This window comes from Mobula birostris, chromosome 4, assembly GCF_030028105.1.
Source record: "Mobula birostris isolate sMobBir1 chromosome 4, sMobBir1.hap1, whole genome shotgun sequence".
Classification (NCBI taxonomy): Eukaryota; Metazoa; Chordata; class Chondrichthyes; order Myliobatiformes; family Myliobatidae; genus Mobula; species Mobula birostris.
Window position 1 is genome coordinate 120,335,769 of NC_092373.1, and position 20,060 is coordinate 120,355,828.

The following is a 20,060-nucleotide window of genomic DNA, read 5'->3' on the forward strand; positions in this document are numbered from 1 at the left end:
CTTGTTACAATTACATAGAACTTGAATTCAGAAAACTAGAAGGTGAACTTATGAATAGAGATAAGAATAAACTTCTGTGAAGACTGCTGAATCTTTGAAATTCAGTAGCTCTCGGGGCTGTGAAGGCTTTGTCACTGAGTATCTTTACTCAGAACAATAGATCGTTAATAAACTTACAGATGCTACGGGTAAAGGATCAGCCATAATCTTATTGAAAGGCACTGCAGGCCTAAAAGACTGAATGGCCTACTCATCTTTCTACTTTTTATATTCTAATGTTGATATGATACCGTCTGTCGGAAGTGACTGCATGTGACAGAGCCTACAGCTACAGTCAATATACATGCTGTAGCAGTGAAGACCTGCTCTTGCTCTCTCAGTAAGCTCTTCCATTACAGCCACGACAAGTGCTCACTAAACAGAAGGTACAAGAGCCTCAGGATTCACACCACTAGGTTCAAGAACAGTTACTATCCCTCAACCATTAGGCTCTTGAATAAAGGGGGATAAGTACAATCACTTGCCCCATCATTGAGCTGTTCCTACAATCAGTGATCTCATGCTTAAGGACTCCTTAACTCATTATTTCATGTCCACACTATTTATCACTATTTATTTATATTTGCATTTGCACAGTTTGTTGTCTTCTGTGCTCTGGTTGATCTTTCATTGTTATAGTTACTATTCTATCGATTTGCTGAGTATGCCCGCAGGAAAATGAATCTCAGGGCTGTATGTAGTGCCATATGTGTACTTTGACAATAAAATTCACTTTGAACTTTGAAAATTTAGCACGTAACAATAACTTGTACTGTAATTGGGTTCCTTCAGAGAAAAAATATCACAAAGTTCACCAGTGATTGAGCATTGTGCTAGAGCAGGATTTGCGCTGTTCCCTTCAGTAGCTGCACAAAAATGGGTTGCAGCTGCATCTTTGCCAAGTTTTCACTTAAAATGCAACCATGGTGAGGAAAAGAGAAACCCAGCAGTTTCGTGTGTGTATGTGTGTGTGTGTGGGGGGGGGGGAGGGGGGAGGAGGGGCACTCATCATGTGAAGATCTGCGTTAATCAAGTTCCTTACCTTGAATGGCCGCTTTCCACTGAGCATAATCATGGGAGAGAGAAGGCAAGAAGCAGAATTTATGCGAGTTGCATGAAATAGCTGTAGACAGTGATGGAAGAAGCAGTGATGGCATCTTGAATATCCTGAGCATTAAAAACAGAAGCCGGTAGATGCTGTGCTGAACCAGTAACTACATAATGACTCTCTAACTGACATTTAAATTTCTGTGTGTTAACAAATATAGTAGATTTCACCTAAAAGTTTTAATTTACATTGGTTTTGGTCGTAACAGATGAAACGAGTGTGTTGTGAAGTGATTAAATGTGTGATCGACGCAGCAAAACGGTCAGATATGCATAGAGGTGCCCAAATGAATTTCCGAATGGGCACAATTTTACTTGCAAGCCATTTCCAGTGCGTATTGAACGTTTAGCATATTACGTGCATGAAAACTGAGCACCGATGGATCCAATATCGACGTTACAATGCACTAAAATAAGTTCACTAATTTTATATTTAGCCATAACAAAGCACGTAAAGAAGTGAGGGCAAGATTGACATATGTAGGTACTAAATGTTTGGACATGGATGGACCAGGAAAGGAAATTGTGATATCTGGCTGCAAGACAGCCTATCTGATACTGGATTTCATTGAAATAATTGAGATGCTGAGATTTCGACGCATGACTAAAATAACTGTAACTGTTTAGGAACTGTACGGATTTGCAGTTTCCCCTACGTATGGTCTTTTAAAAAATGACGACAGAGCAGAATGTTATGCAGATAAAATTGATTCTTATTAAGGACATTAAGAATGTTTGTGGGACAGGAGAACCGCGCTAAGGCAAGACGTGGGCAATAAGACTGCAAATATTTTAATAATACTGACAATATTATCTGTGTTATATGGTGCGAGGGATCATACGTTCACGACTTCACACATCATGAATAATGCTAGTGTCGACTTTGCTTCTAGCGTCAAGAATTCATGCAAGAGGAAAAATAATAATAAAACGTCCCAAGGGCAACGCTGCATAGCAAGAAGTATTTCGGAGCCGCTGATCAGCATTTGACAACACTGCTGTCGGTTTTATGTATTTGAATATGATTTTAAAAACCCTTTGACTGAAGGTAATGTAGAGGAATGGTTGGTGAAGGATCAGTGACTATATCACCCCCCCCCCCATAATTTAGTAACGTCCCCACTGCGCATGTAGCCAGTGCAGACAGTGCTCCTCCATCTTGGGGGACAGTATCATCCACAAAATACATTTTAACAAAATAATAACAATAGTGGCAGATGTGGTTAAGGCGCAGCAGGGAAGACTGACGGCGGCGCGGTGAGCTGGCAGGAGCTGTCGTGGCGACGGCGCCAGTGCTGCGAAAGGCGAGCGCTCGTCATCCAGCACAAGGCACAATCCGGGATCTCCAACGAAATCTACTTAAATTAAAATTACGCAGACATGCAGGGTAAGTAGAAACAATCATAAATAAGTATATTGTTCCGAAATCCAGCCGCACAGAGGTGTCTGCGCTCTGAGCAGTGAGAGGAGCTGTCCAAGGCGCCATAGCTCTTGCTGCTAAATAGGCTTGTGATGGTCTCGGTCCCCATAGAATGCAGGCGGTGGTGGGACAGTATTGTGCTGGTCTCACTCCCCACAGACTGCAGGCAGCCCTGGGACAGTATTGTGATGGTTTCAGTCCCCACAGACTGCGGGCAGCGCTGGGACAGTATTGGGATGGTTTCAGTCCCCACAGACTGCAGGCAGCGCTGGGACAATGTTCTGCTGGGCTCATTCCCCACAGACTGCAGGCAGCCCTGGGACAACGTTGTGCCGGTCTCATTCCCCACAGACTGCGGGCAGCGCTGGGACAATCTTCTGCTAGTCTCCTCCCCCACAGACAGCAGATTGGAAAACGATCGTGTTGTGCAGGAACTGTCCCCGGGACTGTGACAAGATGAGGTTTAATATTTGGATTTTTTTGTTTAATGTATACAATATTTGAGAAATGATGCAGTTACACTTATCCTCAGTATTAAATATAATCTGTGCTTCTTTAGCAAAACAACTTCATATTTACATGTCGGGCATCTGCAGATTTTCTCTTCTTCATATTTACATGTTTTTATCATTCGAAATTATTTATTCAGAACTTATATTTAGTGGGTTGAAATCATTGAAAATCCTAACAGAAATGTGTGCTCATAAATTTTCAATAATCTCAACACCAGCATGGAAAAGGCCTATGAGCCACTGAGTGGACCATGAGACATCCGTTCTCATCTACATTATTCTGATTCTAACACTTACACACACGCACAGAGCAGGAGCAATTCACGACGGTCAATTAGCCTTCCAAACCAAAGGTATTTGGGATGTGAGAGGAAATACCCAGGGTTAAAAAAAGAAAGTACAAACTCCACATGAACAACACTAAAGGTTAAAGGTTAAACGGGGGTCACTGGTGTTGCTAGGCAGCAGTTCCACCAGTGGCACCATCTTGAAGATGCAGGGCTGGTGTTTAGTAATGGTGGAATGTTGTAGAGCCCTTTGGCCTACTGCACCATGCCTGTCTGTACTAATCCCACTTGCTTGCATTAGTTCCCTCTAATCCTCGCTCATTCCATTACCTGTCAGGATGCCTCTTAAATGTTGTTACTGTTCCCCTCTCAGGATGGGAATGAGTGATAGCAATACAGATTTACTATGCGAGGCTTAATATTGACTCTGGCATTGAAGTATTCTTCTTGTTACACATTCTCTGATTTGGGCACCTAGACACGTCTGATGAAGTGTATTTAGTTTTATTACTATTTTGTCACTTGTAAAATAGAGTTTGTAGAATAATTTGACATCTGCTGACAATTTTGCTATTCCAGATTAGCTTTGTGTGGGAGAGAGCAGTCATTTTGAGAATGGAGCTGATCAAGGCGTTCCTTCTCTTTCTCATCTTCTGCGTTGGTATTGAACGGAGTTTGTCCGGTGAAGCAACTACAAAGAAAGGAAAGGGAAAGAAGAAGCAGTATCCCTGTCCATCGTATGTTATTCCTTTTATTTCATAATGTATTAAAATCTAAACTTGTGAATTTCAATATGTTTTCCAAAGAAAATAGATTGTGGTTACATCTTTCCTAGTGTAGACAGATCTGCCATATAATGAGAAAAAAGAATGGCAAAAATACTGGCCAATTACAAAGCCATGTTGTTTATCTAATTACTGTGCATTCACTTATTTATAGATGCATCTTCGCACCCGAGTAGTATGAATTCTTAGCCAAGCTCAGCAAAAACAAAACAAAACCAAAGTTTTAATCCCTTGATGTTGCCCTATGTCTTTACTTGAGGTAATACAAATATTCAGGAAAATATTATAGCTTCCTTTTAAAGGGAATTATAAGTAGCAAAGCAAACATTGCAGATTGAGATAAATGTCTTCATTCTGGCATGTCTTTCCCACCTTGATAAATATGGCAGCCATAATAGCCAACATTTTTGCAGTCAGGAAAATAATTTCATACCCATTAGAAGCATAGCTTGGAATCAAGCTCAAACAGAATACAATATAGGATACAATAATATAGATTTTACAAATTTCATTTCCTGATGTCTTTTTTCCACCTAGCACACAGTTTGGGAATTTCTACATTTCTTGGTAGAAGAAAAATTAATTTTGTTTTACTAATTTCAGTGATATGTATTCTTGAGAGTTGAAATTCAATGGGAGATTGCAGCTCCTTAATATTTAATCAAATAATCAACCGCCCCTAAACTTATTTTATATTTCTGTCATATCAGGGATTATTCCTTAGGTAAAATAACCCCATCTAGTCAGAAATCTTGGAATCATGTTGTTTCAAATGCAAAGTTGTCCTTGAATACAATGGCTAGATTCTGCCTATTGCTGAGATATGTGACTATCATTTCTGCTTTTGAATTTCTTGCCTGTAATCTGTGTACCTTTCATCCTTGAATATATAACCATTATAATAGCATTACTACTGATTGAGATAGCTCATTAGATTGTAAAACTACAGGCTGTTTACTGGAAAGTTATTCTGTGTTTTAAGATGTTGGAGTATTAGGGCTGGAAATGCTTCTTTACTCTGATGATCCAGAACTTTACAGTCAGTGAAGTGTTTTTGAAATGTAGTTACCATGATCAAGTAAAAAATGCAGCAGAGAGTGTGCTGATGGTAAAATCCCCCAGTGAGGTGATAATGATGAAAAAATACAGCATGCTTGACTGATAATAATTGAAGGACAAATAATATTGGTGAGATTCCATGTTCTACTTTGATACACTGTTATTGGATCTTTTAAATACACACTAGACAGCAACGTTTGATTTAACATCTCATTTGGAAAAAATGCAGTTCAGGAATTTCCCCAGGTTGTGCTAAGGACTATGCAGTGGGACTTCAGAAATTTTGAGGTGGGCTGTGGTATTAGTTTTATTTGTCTTAACTCTAAAGTCCCTGTGGATAGAAGAAGACTATGTACAGAATCCTTTATCAAAATTGCCATGCTATTTTTTAAGTGATTACATAGCCATTATCAGAGTTCTTCTTTGATTATGGATCCTTGTCAATTTAAGCAGCAGTTACAACTTTGTGAAGCTATGTCTGTATAATATTCCCAGATTGTCACTGGATATGCAACATAAAATTGCTACGTAAAAGTGGATTGCTTGATGTTGAATTTCTTAGGTTTCCAGTTCATTATAGCTCTAACAATATAGAGTGCTTTCTCTGAGAGATATACCTAGTGATCCCAGACTAGGAGTCTGAGCTGGTTGGCAGGATCTAGTCAATTCTGTCTTCAACTATAGTATGCAAAGAAATTACAGTATACTGTACACCATGGTGAAATTGCATTATATCTAGCATGAAACTGGCTCCATTGATATTTTTTGTGCCTAGTACAATTGTTTTGTGCTGCAACTACAGAATAACTAAATTCATATTCTTCAATAGTTTCTCCAAACTTGGACATGCTTTCCTGTGTGTGTGTGTAAGAGATCTTCTAACACCTCCTTTTGTACCATTCAGGGGCCTGAACTTTTCTTTGTACTTTCAATTTAACCTACTGTATTCACATCCCATGAAGCTGTCTCATCCACACTTAAGGCTGATTTATACTTGTGCGTACTAGCTTATGCCGTAGCCTACGCAAGTGGGCTACGGTGTTGTGAGCATTTATAGTTGTGCGTTGGTGTGTCTGCGTTGCTCTGCAGTTCATCGCCAAAATGCTAGTTGGCAGTGGGGTTTCTATGCCACTGTGTTGAGTTTCTTCGTGCAGAAACTCAACACGAAGAAACTCAAACTTCAAACAACGGCGACTGAAACAGAAGGAGGGTGAATTTTCTGTATGTACAGTGTAGTTTCACTTAATAGAATAGGGAAGTTTGAGCCAAAATTGATTTGTCGAAAAAAATCAGCACATACGCGCATGTGCATGTCACGCATTGGCATGTACACGCATTTGCACGTTACGGATGCTCACACACCTGCCCGTGCAAGGCTTCATGGTCATGGTAGTCTTTCTCGGGGTAAACACAAGTTTAAAGCTAGTGTCTTTTTTCGTAAAAGCGAAAATCCTCTTTCCGTTAATGAAAACAGGTACCAATGTAGGTCTTTCGTAAAAGCGAAATGTCGTAAAGAGAACGTTCGGATAGCAGGGGACACCTGATACTCAGAGACTGGCATTCACCATTCGAGTTTTAGCTTCAGATGGAAGTCAACAGGCTGTAGCAGCTAGCTACAAATTGGCGTCAAGCACAGGGTTCTCCATAATTTCAGAGGTCTGTAAAGCTTTATGGAAAGCATTGCAGCCAGAGTTCCTTCCCTGCCCTTCAGTCGCCCAATGGGAAGCTATTGCAGCGTAGGAGGAAGTGCGATGCTACTAAGCGGACCAATCACAGTTGCGGACTGCGTCACTGCGACGCTTAGTTACATCTTGGGAGAGGTGCGCGTTAGGCTACGGCGTAGGGTTCGGCGTACAGTATAGTGTAGGGTACGCGGCTACGCCGTACCTACGGCGTACATTTGACGCACAAGTATAAATCAGCCTTTAAAAGGTTAATGGTTGTGATTGGTGATAATCAGGCACCAATTAGGTGATTGCTTTGCGGAACACCATCATTCATGCAAGTGTGAAAAAAAACTTTGATAAGGTTTCATTTCCCTTGTACATTCTATCCCAATAATGACCTGTCCCTCCCCAACTTCCTACTGAGTGCTGTTGAATCTGAATGAATATGCCATGGTTGTCATTGATTTTATCAAGAACTGCGTGGATGAGTGTGTGCCTTTGAGAACATACCAGACATATCCAAACCAAAAGCCGTGAGTGAACCAGGAGAATTGTAGCTGCAGAGGACTAAGTTTGTGGCATTTAAGACTGGTGATCCAGAGCTACACAAGAAGTCCAGGTATGACTGACGGAAGGCTATTTTAAGGGCGAAGAAACAAATCCGAATTATATTAGAGACAGAATCAGATGCAGCATTCAGTGACCCCGTGATCTCTGTCTCAGAGGCTGACGTCAAAACATCTTTCAAGAGTAAACCTTTGCAAGGCTTCAGGGCCTGATTGTGATGAAGTGCTTTGAGAGGTTGGTCATGGCAAGAATCAATTAATGCCTAAGCAAGGGCCTGATCCCTCAGCAGACTACAAATCTCCTGGTTTATCCACAGCTTTTAGTTTGGTTATGTCCGGTATGTTCTTGAAGGGACACACTCAACCACACAGGTCTTGAAGAAGTCGGTGGTAACTGTGGCATATTCATTCTGATTCGAAGATGACATTTCTCATAAACAAGGTGTTTTTGCCTGCAGAACTACTGCTTACTAGATGTTTTTATTTTTTGCATCATTTTCTGTAAACTAGACTGTTGGGATATCATCAGTTTCTGCAATATTGTTGGTCTGGTACCAACAATCATTCCATGGTCACTTAGTTCACATTTCTTCCATATTCTGATGTTTGGTCTGAACAACAACTGAACCTCTTGACTATGAATGCATGCATTTATGCATTGAGCTGCTGCAATATGATTGGCTGATTAGAAATTTGCATTAATGAGCAGCTGTGCACGTGTACCTAATAAAGAGGCCACTGATTGGAAATTACTGGTGATATGATCTGTAACTTATGCATAGCATTAATGACATCTCCGCACTGACAAGCAACACAGGTAGACCTCGGTTACGTACCCTGTAACTGGGTTGCCAAACCAGCAGAAATGAACCACTCAGTTGGGGTCTGGATTACTGGAACTAAGAAAGTTTTATTAAAGAAATAAGTAACACAGTACTCTAATAGTAAGGATATAAATGCAACAGGTTAGCAATGATAAAACACATGTACACAGAACTAGGATAATAGGATCAATCAAGCTCTATCACAGGCTAGGGGTAAAATGAGCAGTCTCAAGTGATGCAGAGTTCAGTTCAGTTTAGTTCAGTTCGCAGTAATCGCTGTTGTGCCGTTGGGGAGAGAGAGAGAGAGAGCAAATGATGATATTCAAATCGGATTCAAACAGACCTTTGATATTCCTCGCAGTTAGCTTTCGGGCGAGCCCTTTGTAATGTCTTCTGAGGTCACCGACTGTGACCCCTCCGTTCCGGATATGATCGTTCTTCTGCGGTGAACCCGGCACCCAGGCAAGGGCGGACACACACACCAGGTTCCCGCCAGTCGTACCTTTTCACCCTGTGCGTCTATGGTCAGTCCCGCGACCAGACCTCCAAACTCCCACCAAGTTGTGGGGGCACACTGCACTTCCAGGGTCTTGTTATCTCGTGGTGTCGTGGTGTGTCTCTTGCCTTAGCGAACCTGTTCCTTTTATCCCCCTGCTGGGGTATCGCCTGTCCATCAAACTTCAAACCGTTCAGGTTCAAAGCAAACGGTCTAACAATACTTGGAACTGTGTCTCTTTTCGTTAATCTCTCTCGTCTCTCATTAACATTTGGAATGTTTCTCTCTTTGTCTCTCATCAGCATCAATCTTCTGATAACTTGGTCTTTTGTCACACCTCAAAGATGTATGTTTATCCCACTGCTATCTTCTCTCTAGTCATTACTGTGTGGGTAAGCATAGTTCAAATTATATCTATAACTTCACTAATAACACCACTATTGTTGGTAAAATCTCAGATGGTGATGAGGAGGCATACTGGAATGAGAGATCGGCTGTTTGAGTGATGTAGTAACAACCTCCTACTCAATGCCGACAAGACCAAGGAATTGATCGTGGACTTTAGGAAGAGGAAGTCAGGAGAACACACACCAGTCTGCATTGAGGGGTCAACAGTGGAAAAAGTGAGCAGCTTCATTCCTAAGTGTCAGCATCTCAGAGGTTCTAACCTGGGCCTAACACATTGATGCAATCATAAAGAAGGCACAGCAGCAGCTTTATTTCATTAGGAATTTGAGGGGATTCGGTGTGTAACCAAGGACTCATAGACTTCTATAGGTGTACAACGGAGAGCAATTTGACTGGTTGCATCCCAAGCCTGGTATAGAGGCACTAATATACAGGATCACAGAAAGGTTGTGGACACAGCCAGCAGCATTGCAGACACAACTCTCTCCATCACTGAGGATATCTTCAACAGGCAGAATCAAGAAAGCAGCATCCATGCTAAGGACCCTCATCATCCAGTGTATGTCCTTTTCTCATTACTTTCCCACTGTGGTGAGGATGGGTGACTGTGTCCATGGAAGTCAGTCTGGTAGCAGTATGATTGAGTCTGAGGAGAGGTTGTCTGAAGAAGGGAGAACAGCTAGGTGTCACTGTGTTCCGATATGGTCCAAGTGTGGAGCGAGAGACACTGAAATGGGTCGATAGTTCACAGACTTCAATGCGAACAGAGTTAGAGGGAAAAGAAAACAATAAATGCTAGGCCAAACAGGGCTGTTAACTAAAACTCTCAAATGGAAAACGAAGCCTACACTGCAGCTGAAAGGAATAACTAAATATAAAATAAGTACCACTAGTCTTCAGTCAGTTGACTCAACAGTCCAATTTTCTCAGGCAAGGCTGAACGCAAGCAGGCAGCGAAACATTGTTGCGCTTTGCTCAAGTTGCAACGAGCACTACAACAAAAAGAATGGAGTTAAATACCATCACTATGAAGTAATAAATAGCTGACAGTGCATGTTCATGAACACAATTGCTATATCTGCTGCGCTGCTGAATCTGTGGTTGTGACTCTAGGACTGTAAGGTAAGAGAAAGCAATACAATTTTCCCAAGAAGGGAGAAGTGAGAAGTTGGTTCAATGCATATACTCTATAGCGAGCACAAAGGATTGCTGGAAAATTCAATAGTATGAACCAACGTCAGCAAAAGGTAGATGGACCATAAGACGTACAGAATTATGGTCATCACCACCTTCCAGCCAACTTTGGCAGCTCCTCTCTCATGCTTCTGTAGCTCTGTTTAACCATTGCAATACCAGTACATTTGATTTTGGCTTCTCCCTCTCAAACTGCAGAGTGAATTCTATCATATTCTGATTATTGCCTCCTAAGGGTTCCTTTACTTTAAGCTCCTTAGATCTGGTTCATAACACGGCACTCAATCCAGAATTGCATTTTCCCCAGTAGGCTGAACCAGAAGCTGCTCTAAAAAGCCATCTCATAGGTATTCTATATATTCTTTCTCTTAGGATCCAGCATCAACTTGTTTTACCTAATCTACCTGCTTATTGAAATCCCCCATGGCCATTGTAACATTGTCCTTTTTACATGCCTTTTCCATCTCCCACTGGCTACTGTTTGGAGGCCTGTATGTATATAACTCCTATCAGGATCTTCTTTATCCTTGCAGTTTCAACTCTAGCCACAAAGATTCTACATTTTCTGATCCCTGTGTCAGTGCTTTCTAAGATTTTTTCCCAACAAAGCAACTCCATTGCCTCTGCCCACCTGCCTGGAAATGTGATATTCCCAGACGTAAAGTTAAGATGAGGAAGCCATTAATTAAGAACCTTAGAGTGAAAGTGTTTTTAAAATCAGGAGAATTTGGAGCGCTAATTAATTGAGTGCCTTGAAGTAGACAAATGAAGCAAATATTGCAGTGTGGCAGTACCTATGGATAGTTTTTGGATGCTAAATGGAATGGAGAGGTTTCAGGGCTTCAAGAGTGCCAGAATTTGCAACATAGAGAAGGTGACCTAGAGTAACAGTCCTTAACGAGCAATTTGAGTCAAGGGAAATGAGAATCTAAGAGCAAGGCAAAGAAACAAACAATGTTGATGTTGCAGCTGTGGTGGAAGAGACTTTGTAGTCCTTGGAAGAAGGTATGCTGCCTATGGGCTTCTGCTATTTATACTGTAGGCAGATAGCCTGAACAGATTTAGATTACCTTAGGTTTCTTCACAGAGCTGTGTGCTTCTGTGGAGTTGATTTAAAGGAGTTTGAATTTTATACATGATGCTACTTGGTATTGTGTGCAGTTTTGGGCTCCTTATTTTAGAAAGGATATACTGATATTGGAGAGGGTTCAGAGAAGATTCACGACAATGATTCCAGGAATGAAAGGGTTACAGTGTGGGGAATATCTGGCAGCTCTTGGGCTGTGTTCCCTGGAGTTCAGGAGAATGAGGGGGAGGGTCTCATAGAAACATTCCGAATGTTAAAAGGCCTGAACAGATTAGACATGGTAAAGTCATTTCTCATGGTAGCGGAGTCTAGGACAAGAGGGCATGAAAAGGATTTAAGGATGTCCATTTAGAACATAGATGTGGAGAAATTACTTTAGTCAGAGGGTGGTAAATCTGTGGTATTTTTTACCACGTGCGGCTGTGCATTTAAGGCAGAGATAGATAGGTTCTTGATCAGCCAGGGCATCAGAGGGTATGGCCGGGGGGAGGCAGGGGAGTTGGGATGACTGGAAGAATTGGATTAGCCATGACTGAATGGCGGAGCAGACTCGATGAGCTGAATGGCCTACTTCTGCTCCTGTATCTTATGGTCTTATGTTGCCTCAGGCTTGGATATGTTAACATTGTTTGGGAAATATCCAGTAAAAGGACAAGGGTACTGAAGTGGGAGTTGCAATATGAAACAGAGCATATGTGAAGAAAAATGTATTTAGAGATACAGCACGGTAACAGACCTTACTGGCCAAAAACGCTCGCATCGCCAATTATATCCACACAACCAATTAACCTACTAACCTGTATGCCTTTTGAATGTGGGAGGAAACTAGAGCACTTGAAGGAAACCCATGTAGCCATGGGTGAGAACATACAATCTTCTTGTATACAGCAGTAGATTTGAACTCGGGGTTGCTGGTGCTGCTACAGCAATACGCTAACCACTACACTACCATGTGGACCATACTACTGTGCCTCCCCTTTTCCTAGTAATTCCAATTTATTTATGTTAGAAATTGCTAGGCTTGTGATACTTGTGAAAATTTTGGATAAATCATAATTACTGTTACTGTTGTATTTAGTAGGTTCATTAGTCTCTGTTAAATTTGAGTTTTACAATTGATATTTGGTTTATGTCTGTTTAACCATGAATGTAATGCTTTTGCGCAGGATGTGAGGTTTTTCTAATGTGTAATATGAAGCCTGTTAGACAAATTAATTAGTAGATCTATTGATACCAAGAGTGCATACTGCTATATTGTTAGATTTAGATTATAATGATTGGGTTGTAGTTGAGAGGATTAAAAAAAAACAGATTTATGTTTAACTAAATTTATGAGTTTACCATCTATATACACATTGTAAACAATTATGAACCTGTATAATTTTATATTTCATATAAATGAAATAATTTAAAATATGTGGATATCATTGCAACGTGATTATTATCCTTTTTGAAATGAAAACAGTGTAGTATTTGGGATTTATGTACCTTTACAAACTGTATGTACATTAAAACTGATATTCAGGCACCTTGGGACTTTGGAGGTGCTAGGCTGGCAGATTCTCTGGATTACTGGTTGATATTTCTACAAAATACATTAAAGCTCGTTCAATTCACTTTTTAAAATAATGTTACATAGCAGAATTATAAATTTTCCAGTGAACCAGATAAGTTGAAAGGGAATTTGAGAGCCAGGTTCCTTATGAGTGGAAAGGGAATACAGCAAACATTATCTTGTGAGCCAGATGCCAAACTATTGGGATTTTAAATAGATAGTGGATAATCACAGTTTTGCTGTATTGGTACTATATTGTATTGTGGTGTGAGTTATTGAGTCAACTTTATTGTCATATGCACAAGTACGTGTATGTACAGCTGCAACGAAAAATGTATCTGTAGCAGTAGTACAGGCACATATCATTAGAGGTGCAACATTCAGATGAAAAACATAAATTATAAGAATTGTATAAGAAAGAACACAATTAGCACAAAAACCCCAAATTTCATTGCAGTGTAAAATCGTCATAGTGTTACTGTGCTGAGGTTGTGATTAGGATGTTTCAAGAACTGAATGGGTGAAGGGAGGTAGCAGTTCTTGAGGTTGGTGGTGTGAGACTAGAGGCCCAGTGGTAGCTGTGAATAGATGGCATGGTCCAGATAGTGGGGCGATTTGATAGATTTTGCTATTTTTGAGGTAGTGCCTCATGTTGATAATTTTGACGTTGAGAGGGAACGTGTCCATGATATATTGAAGTGAGCTCATTTCCCCCTGCAAATTCTTATATTATTGTGCATCTGAATTACTATACCAGACCTAGATGCAACTAGTCAGGATATTTTCAAAATTACATGAGTAGAATTTTGTTAGTGTTCAGTGATATGCTGAACCTCTTTCACTTTCTAAGAAAGTACAGATGCAGGTGCATCTTCCTTATGATTAGGTACAATCTGTGTGCTGGTTCCAAGGCAGGTTATACAATATGTTAATGCCCAGGTTTAAAGCTGCTGACCCTCTCCACTGCCGATCCACCAATGTGAACTGGTGCATGATTGCCCTCCTTCCTCTTCTTTCCGTCAAAAGATGCGTCCTTTAGTTTAACTGACACTCGTTGAGAGGATGTTGTTAAGGCACTGCCCAATCAGGTGTCCTGTCTCAATGCTGTAAACTGACTCATTGTCATCCATGTGGCTATGAAGAGAATGGCTTTTTTCATCCTGAGGATTTGCCAGAGACTTTTGCCCAAGTGTTATAAATCTGTATCACATAACTAAATCCCTTCTGCCTCAGTGCCGTTCTACTAATTAAAGCAGGGAAAAAATGGAAATACTCAGCAGGTCAGGTGGTATTTGTGGAGAAATAGAATTAATGGTTCTTCAGAACTGGGAACACTTAAGTTGTAAAAGTGTATGATAGGGTAGAGACAAGGAGAGAGCGAATGGCAAAAGTACTCGTGGTGTTGGCTAAATGAGAAAAATAATAACTTCTCATTCAGAGGAACGATCCTCCTTGTGCCCAGCCTGTTAAACCCTGTAAAAATTTTGTAAGTTTCAATGAGATCTATCTCATTTTCTCCCAATTTTAAAGGGAACAGTGTCAGTATACTCATTCTCCTTATGGCAGACCAGTTTAGTGAATCATTCTAAGGCTCCCTCAATGACAAGTACACCCTGCAGCTGTCATAAGGGGGTGGCTGGGAACGGACCCAAGTGCAAGACACAGACACTGAAGTACTAGGGACAGGACTAGGATACAGGGTGAGGGCTAGGACATGGACATGAAAACCGGGAACCCGGAACAGGACTGGACAAGAGAGCTAGGAGCCCGGGCTTGGACTCCAAGCCAGAGACTGGACAAGGACCCAGAACCTGGGTCTTGCCTCTGGCTCGGACCCCAGAACTGGACAAGAGAGCTGGGAGCCCGGGCTTGGACTCCAAGCCAGAGACTGGACAAGCACCCAGAACCTGGGTCTTTCCTCTGTCTTGGACCCCAGAACTAGACAAGGACGTGACTTGGCTGGCAGGCAGGATGAGGCTGGAGTCTTCATACTTGAGGCGAGGCGCGAGACCAGAGCCTTGAGGCCTGGGGTCTTGAAGCTTGGCTTGGGGCGAGGCTCCACTAGAGACTTGGGGTCTTGAAGCTCCTCCTGGGCAGGGCGCGAATATCCACCCGACGGAGGCAAGGGACAGGAAGGGACAGAACCCAACGCAGCATAACGGCAACCTGGCCTGGCTTACCCGACGGAGGCAAGGGACAGAACCAACTGCAGGGTAACGGCAATCTGGCCTGACTTACCCGACGGAGGCAAGGGACAGGAAGGGAGATAGGTACAGGGTGGCTCCAAGACAGAACTTCAGGCGATTTGAGGTGAGAGTTACCAGCAAGACAACGCAAGGCTTCAGGCAATGCAAGATGAGACAAGAACTTCAGGCGAGGCGAGAGTTACCGGCAAGACAAGGCAAGGCTTCAGGTGATGTAAGGCGAGACAAGAACTTCAGGCAAGGCAAGAGTTACCAGCAAGACAAGGCTAGGCTCCAGGCGAGGAAACAGAAGGCAGGGGAAGGGATACAAGGAGTACAGACAAGAGCAATCCAGCAGCCACACCCTGGTCTCTGAAGGTATTTATGCAGCCATCCCCAACGAGCATCAGCTGCCTCAATTAGAGCTCAACAAGAACAGAAACAGGGTAGACAGGAAAACCTGGAGCAAGGGTCGATGGACGGGACTGCGAACCGGAATGCGGACTTCACGGACCGGACCATGACAGCAGCACATAATGCTCTAAGTGTGCTCTCAACCAGGCAGCATACAATTAGAATCAGACTTCTCTACTCTTATAATTAAGGGAGGGAACATGGACTCAGACCATGAGAGGCCTGCGTCAGGCATTTTCATGCCTTACAAAGCGCAGATTGGAAGTCTATGTGGGGCGCCACTCCTCGCACAGACTGAACTCTCATTCAACCTACAATTAAGCTCTCTTGTTATAAAAACTAACATACCACTTTTTCCCTTTTTCTCCTGTTGCACCTGCATGTTGGACTACTGTGACTGTATACAAGCATTTCCAGTTCCCATTTAAAAAAAGCAATTTCCCATCATGAAACTGTAACTCTCACTTTGGCTAGCAGCTTAATATAGGGGGTGATAGTTCCCTGCCAGGCTAAACTTAAGAAATCTAATTTGGGTGGATGCTGCGCGATGTGTCCCCTGTTACAAATCAGTACCCCGAAATAACAAACAGTACACAATATGCGATTAAACAATTAAGCTTTATAATTCTTACTTTGACTATATGGTTAGAAAGGAAACGAAATAAAAGAAAAGAAAGGCCCAATCATATTAAACAGTCTGTTGCGCAAAGTTGGAACTCACTGACAAATCGATTGTTCACCATTGACCTCCTCTGATTGTCACTGCTCTTCGGACTCTCGCTCCAAGTCCATACTGTCCGGCATTCTACCAAATCTCTCCATTCACGTCTTCTCTCCTCATCTCTCCCCGGCAAAAGCCCGCAAAAAATCTACCTCCAGATTCACAAGATAGAGCAACAAAATCTTGATTGGTTAACATGTATAACCATAGTCCTGTTATCTCCAGCCATGACCCAAACATTGCTACTACAGAGAAACCGTTACCTCAGCAATGAACATTACAGAGAAGCCGTTTCATTAGTCTTAGCAGTGAAACATTACAGAGAAGCCATTACAGCACGTTACATAACAAGTAGTCTTGTTTTAGTGTTAAGTTCACCAAAGTGGATAGACTTACATTTTTCTACATTATATTCTGTCTGTTTTAGTCATACCATCAAACAGTATATAGATAGGTCCTTTCTCTGACTGAGGCAACACCAAATGTGGAGAGGGTCAACAACTTTAAATTCCTCAGTGTTATTATTTCAGAGGACCTGTCCTGGGATCAGCACGTAAGTGCAATTATAAAGATTCTACTTCCCTAGGAGTTTATGAAGATTCGGCACGACATCTAAATCTTTGACAAATTTCTATAGATGTGTGGTGGAGAATATAATGACTGGCTGCATTACAACCTGGTATGGAAACACCAATGCCCTTGAATGGAAAATCCTACAAAAAGTAGTGAATACGGCCTAGTCCGTCACAAGTAAAGCCCTCCCTTCCACTGAGCACATCTGCTCAAAACGCTGTCACAGGAAAGCATCCATCATCACGGTCCCCCACCATCCAATACAGTACATGCTCTTTTCTCGCTGCTGCAATCAGGAAGAAGGTACAGGAGCCTCAGGACTCACACCCATTAGATTCAGGAACAGTTATTACCCCTCAACCATTAGGCTCTTGAACCAAAGGGGATAACTTATCCCCCCCGTCATTGAACTGTTCCCACAACCCATGGACTCACTTTCAAGCACTCTTCATCTCATGTTCTTGATATTTATTGCTTATTTATTTATCATTATTATTTCTTCTTGTTTTTGGACCGTTTTGTTGTCTTTTGCAAACTGGTTGAATGGCCAAGTTGGTACAGTCTTTCATTAATTCTGATGTGGATAATATACTATGTATTTATTGAATATGCCCAAAAGACAATGAATCTCAGGGTTGTATATGGTGGCATATATGTACTTTGATAAGAAATTTATTTTAAACCATCAACAACCCTATTAACGTAACATTCCATTACTTCTATTTTTATTCTCCCTCTCATTCCTATCAACTTCTTTACACAGGAGCGGCCATTTACAGTGGTCATTGTCCTACCAACTCACATGGTTTTGGGATGTGGTAGGAAACACATGATCATTGGGAGGAAATGCAAACACCATACAGACATGTCAGCATTGAATCCAGGTAACTTGAATTGTGAGGAAGTGGGTCTATTGTGCTGTCTGCTCTGACTCATTCACTCAGATTGTTCAGTCTTCTTCCCACCAAAGCCTCTTTACATACTCCTTTGTACTTACAATCTGTATTTTCAGCAAAGTTGAAAGTATATCATTTGGTCTTCTCAGCTAAATTTTTGATATAGATTGATATAGCTGGATCCCAGGCATAGTATTTATAATATTTCATATGAGGCCTAAATGGTATCTCATGAGGGTATAATTTCCTCACTTATGCATTCTGTGCTTCTATTAATAAAGCTTTCTCAACGTCTTACGGGAGCTCAACGTTCAGGGATATTCAATATTCAGGAGGGATAGACATGAAAGAAAAGGAGGTGGGGTGGCGTTGCTGGTTAAAGATGAGATTAACGCAATAGAAAGGAAGGACGTAAGCCGAGAAGATGTGGAATCGATATGAGTAGAGCTGCGTAACACTAAGGGGCAGAAAACGCTGGTGGGAGTTGTGTACAGGCCACCTAACAGTAGTAGTGAGGTCGGAGATGGTATTAAACAGGAAATTAGAAACGTGTGCAATAAAGGAACAGCAGTTATAATGGGTGACTTCAATCTACATGTAGATTGGGTGAACCAAATTGGTAAAGGTGCTGAGGAAGAGGATTTCTTGGAATGTATGTGGGATGGTTTTTTGAACCAACATGTCGAGGAACCAACTAGAGAGCAGGCTATTCTAGACTGGGTATTGAGCAATGAGGAAGGGTTAATTAGCAATCTTGTCGTGAGAGGCCCCTTGGGTAAGAGTGACCAGAATATGGTGGAATTCTTCATTAAGATGGAGAGTGACATAGTTAATTCAGAAACAAAGGTTCTGAACTTAAAGAGGGGTAACTTTGAAGGGATGAGATGTGAATTAGCTAAAATAGACTGGCACATGACACTTAACGGATTGATGGTGGATATGCAATGGCAAGCATTTAAGGATTGCATGGATGAACTACAACAATTGTTCATCCCAGTTTGGCAAAAGAATAAATCAAGGAAGGTAGTGCACCCGTGGCTGACAAGAGAAATTAGGGATAGTATCAATTCCAAAGAAGAAGCATACAAATTAGCCAGAAAAAGTGGCTCACCTGAGGACTGGGAGAAATTCAGAGTTCAGCAGAGGAGGGCAAAGGGCTTAATTAGGAAGGGGAAAAAAGATTATGAGAGAAAACTGGCAGGGAACATTAAAAACTGACTGTAAAAGCTTTTATAGATATGTAAAAAGGAAAAGACTGGTAAAGACAAATGTAGGTCCCCTACAGACAGAAACAGGTGAATTGATTATGGGGAGCAAGGACATGGCAGACCAATTGAATAATTACTTTGGTTCTGTCTTCACTAAGGAGGACATAAATAATCTTCCAGAAATAGTAGGGGACAGAGGGTCCAGTGAGATGGAGGAACTGAGCGAAATACATGTTAGTAGGGAAGTGGTGTTGGGTAAATTGAAGGGATTAAAGGCAGATAAATCCCCAGGGCCAGATGGTCTGCATCCCAGAGTGCTTAAGGAAGTAGCCCAAGAAATAGTGGATGCATTAGTGATAATTTTTCAAAACTCGTTAGATTCTGGACTAGTTCCTGAGGATTGGAGGGTGGCTAATGTAACCCCACTTTTTAAAAAAGGAGGGAGAGAGAAACCGGGGAATTATAGACCGGTTAGCCTAACGTCGGTGGTGGGGAAACTGCTGGAGTCAGTTATCAAAGATGTGATAACAGCACATTTGGAAAGCAGTGAAATCATCGGACAAACTCAGCATGGATTTGTGAAAGGAAAATCATGTCTGACGACTCTCATAGAATTTTTTGAGGATGTAACTAGTAGAGTGGATAGGGGAGAACCAGTGGATGTGGTATATTTGGATTTTCAAAAGGCTTTTGACAAGGTCCCACACAGGAGATTAGTGTGCAAACTTAAAGCACACGGTATTGGGGGTAAGGTATTGATGTGGATAGATAATTGGTTAGCAGACAGGAAGCAAAGAGTGGGAATAAATGGGACCTTTTCAGAATGGCAGGCAGTGACTAGTGGGGTACCGCAAGGCTCAGTGCTGGGACCCCAGTTGTTTACAATATATATTAATGACTTGGATGAGGGAATTAAATGCAGCATCTCCAAGTTTGCGGATGACACGAAGCTGGGCGGCAGTGTTAGCTGTGAGGAGGATGCTAAGAGGATGCAGGGTGACTTGGATAGGTTGGGTGAGTGGGCAAATTCATGGCAGATGCAATTTAATGTGGATAAAT

At 41.7% G+C, this 20,060-nt stretch overlaps 1 protein-coding gene across 1 annotated transcript in view; it reads left to right on the plus strand.

Moving 5' to 3' along the window:
• The first annotated feature begins 2,321 nt into the window (after positions 1–2,321).
• The window catches only part of glrbb (glycine receptor, beta b), a 151,876-nt gene continuing 134,137 nt past the window's right edge, over positions 2,322–20,060 (plus strand). Inside the window, exons 1-2 of the mRNA XM_072254697.1 lie at positions 2,322–2,533; positions 3,945–4,102. Coding sequence (XP_072110798.1) covers positions 3,981–4,102 — 122 coding nt within the window. The 5' untranslated portion in view covers positions 2,322–2,533; positions 3,945–3,980. The remainder of the gene's footprint in view (positions 2,534–3,944; positions 4,103–20,060) is intronic.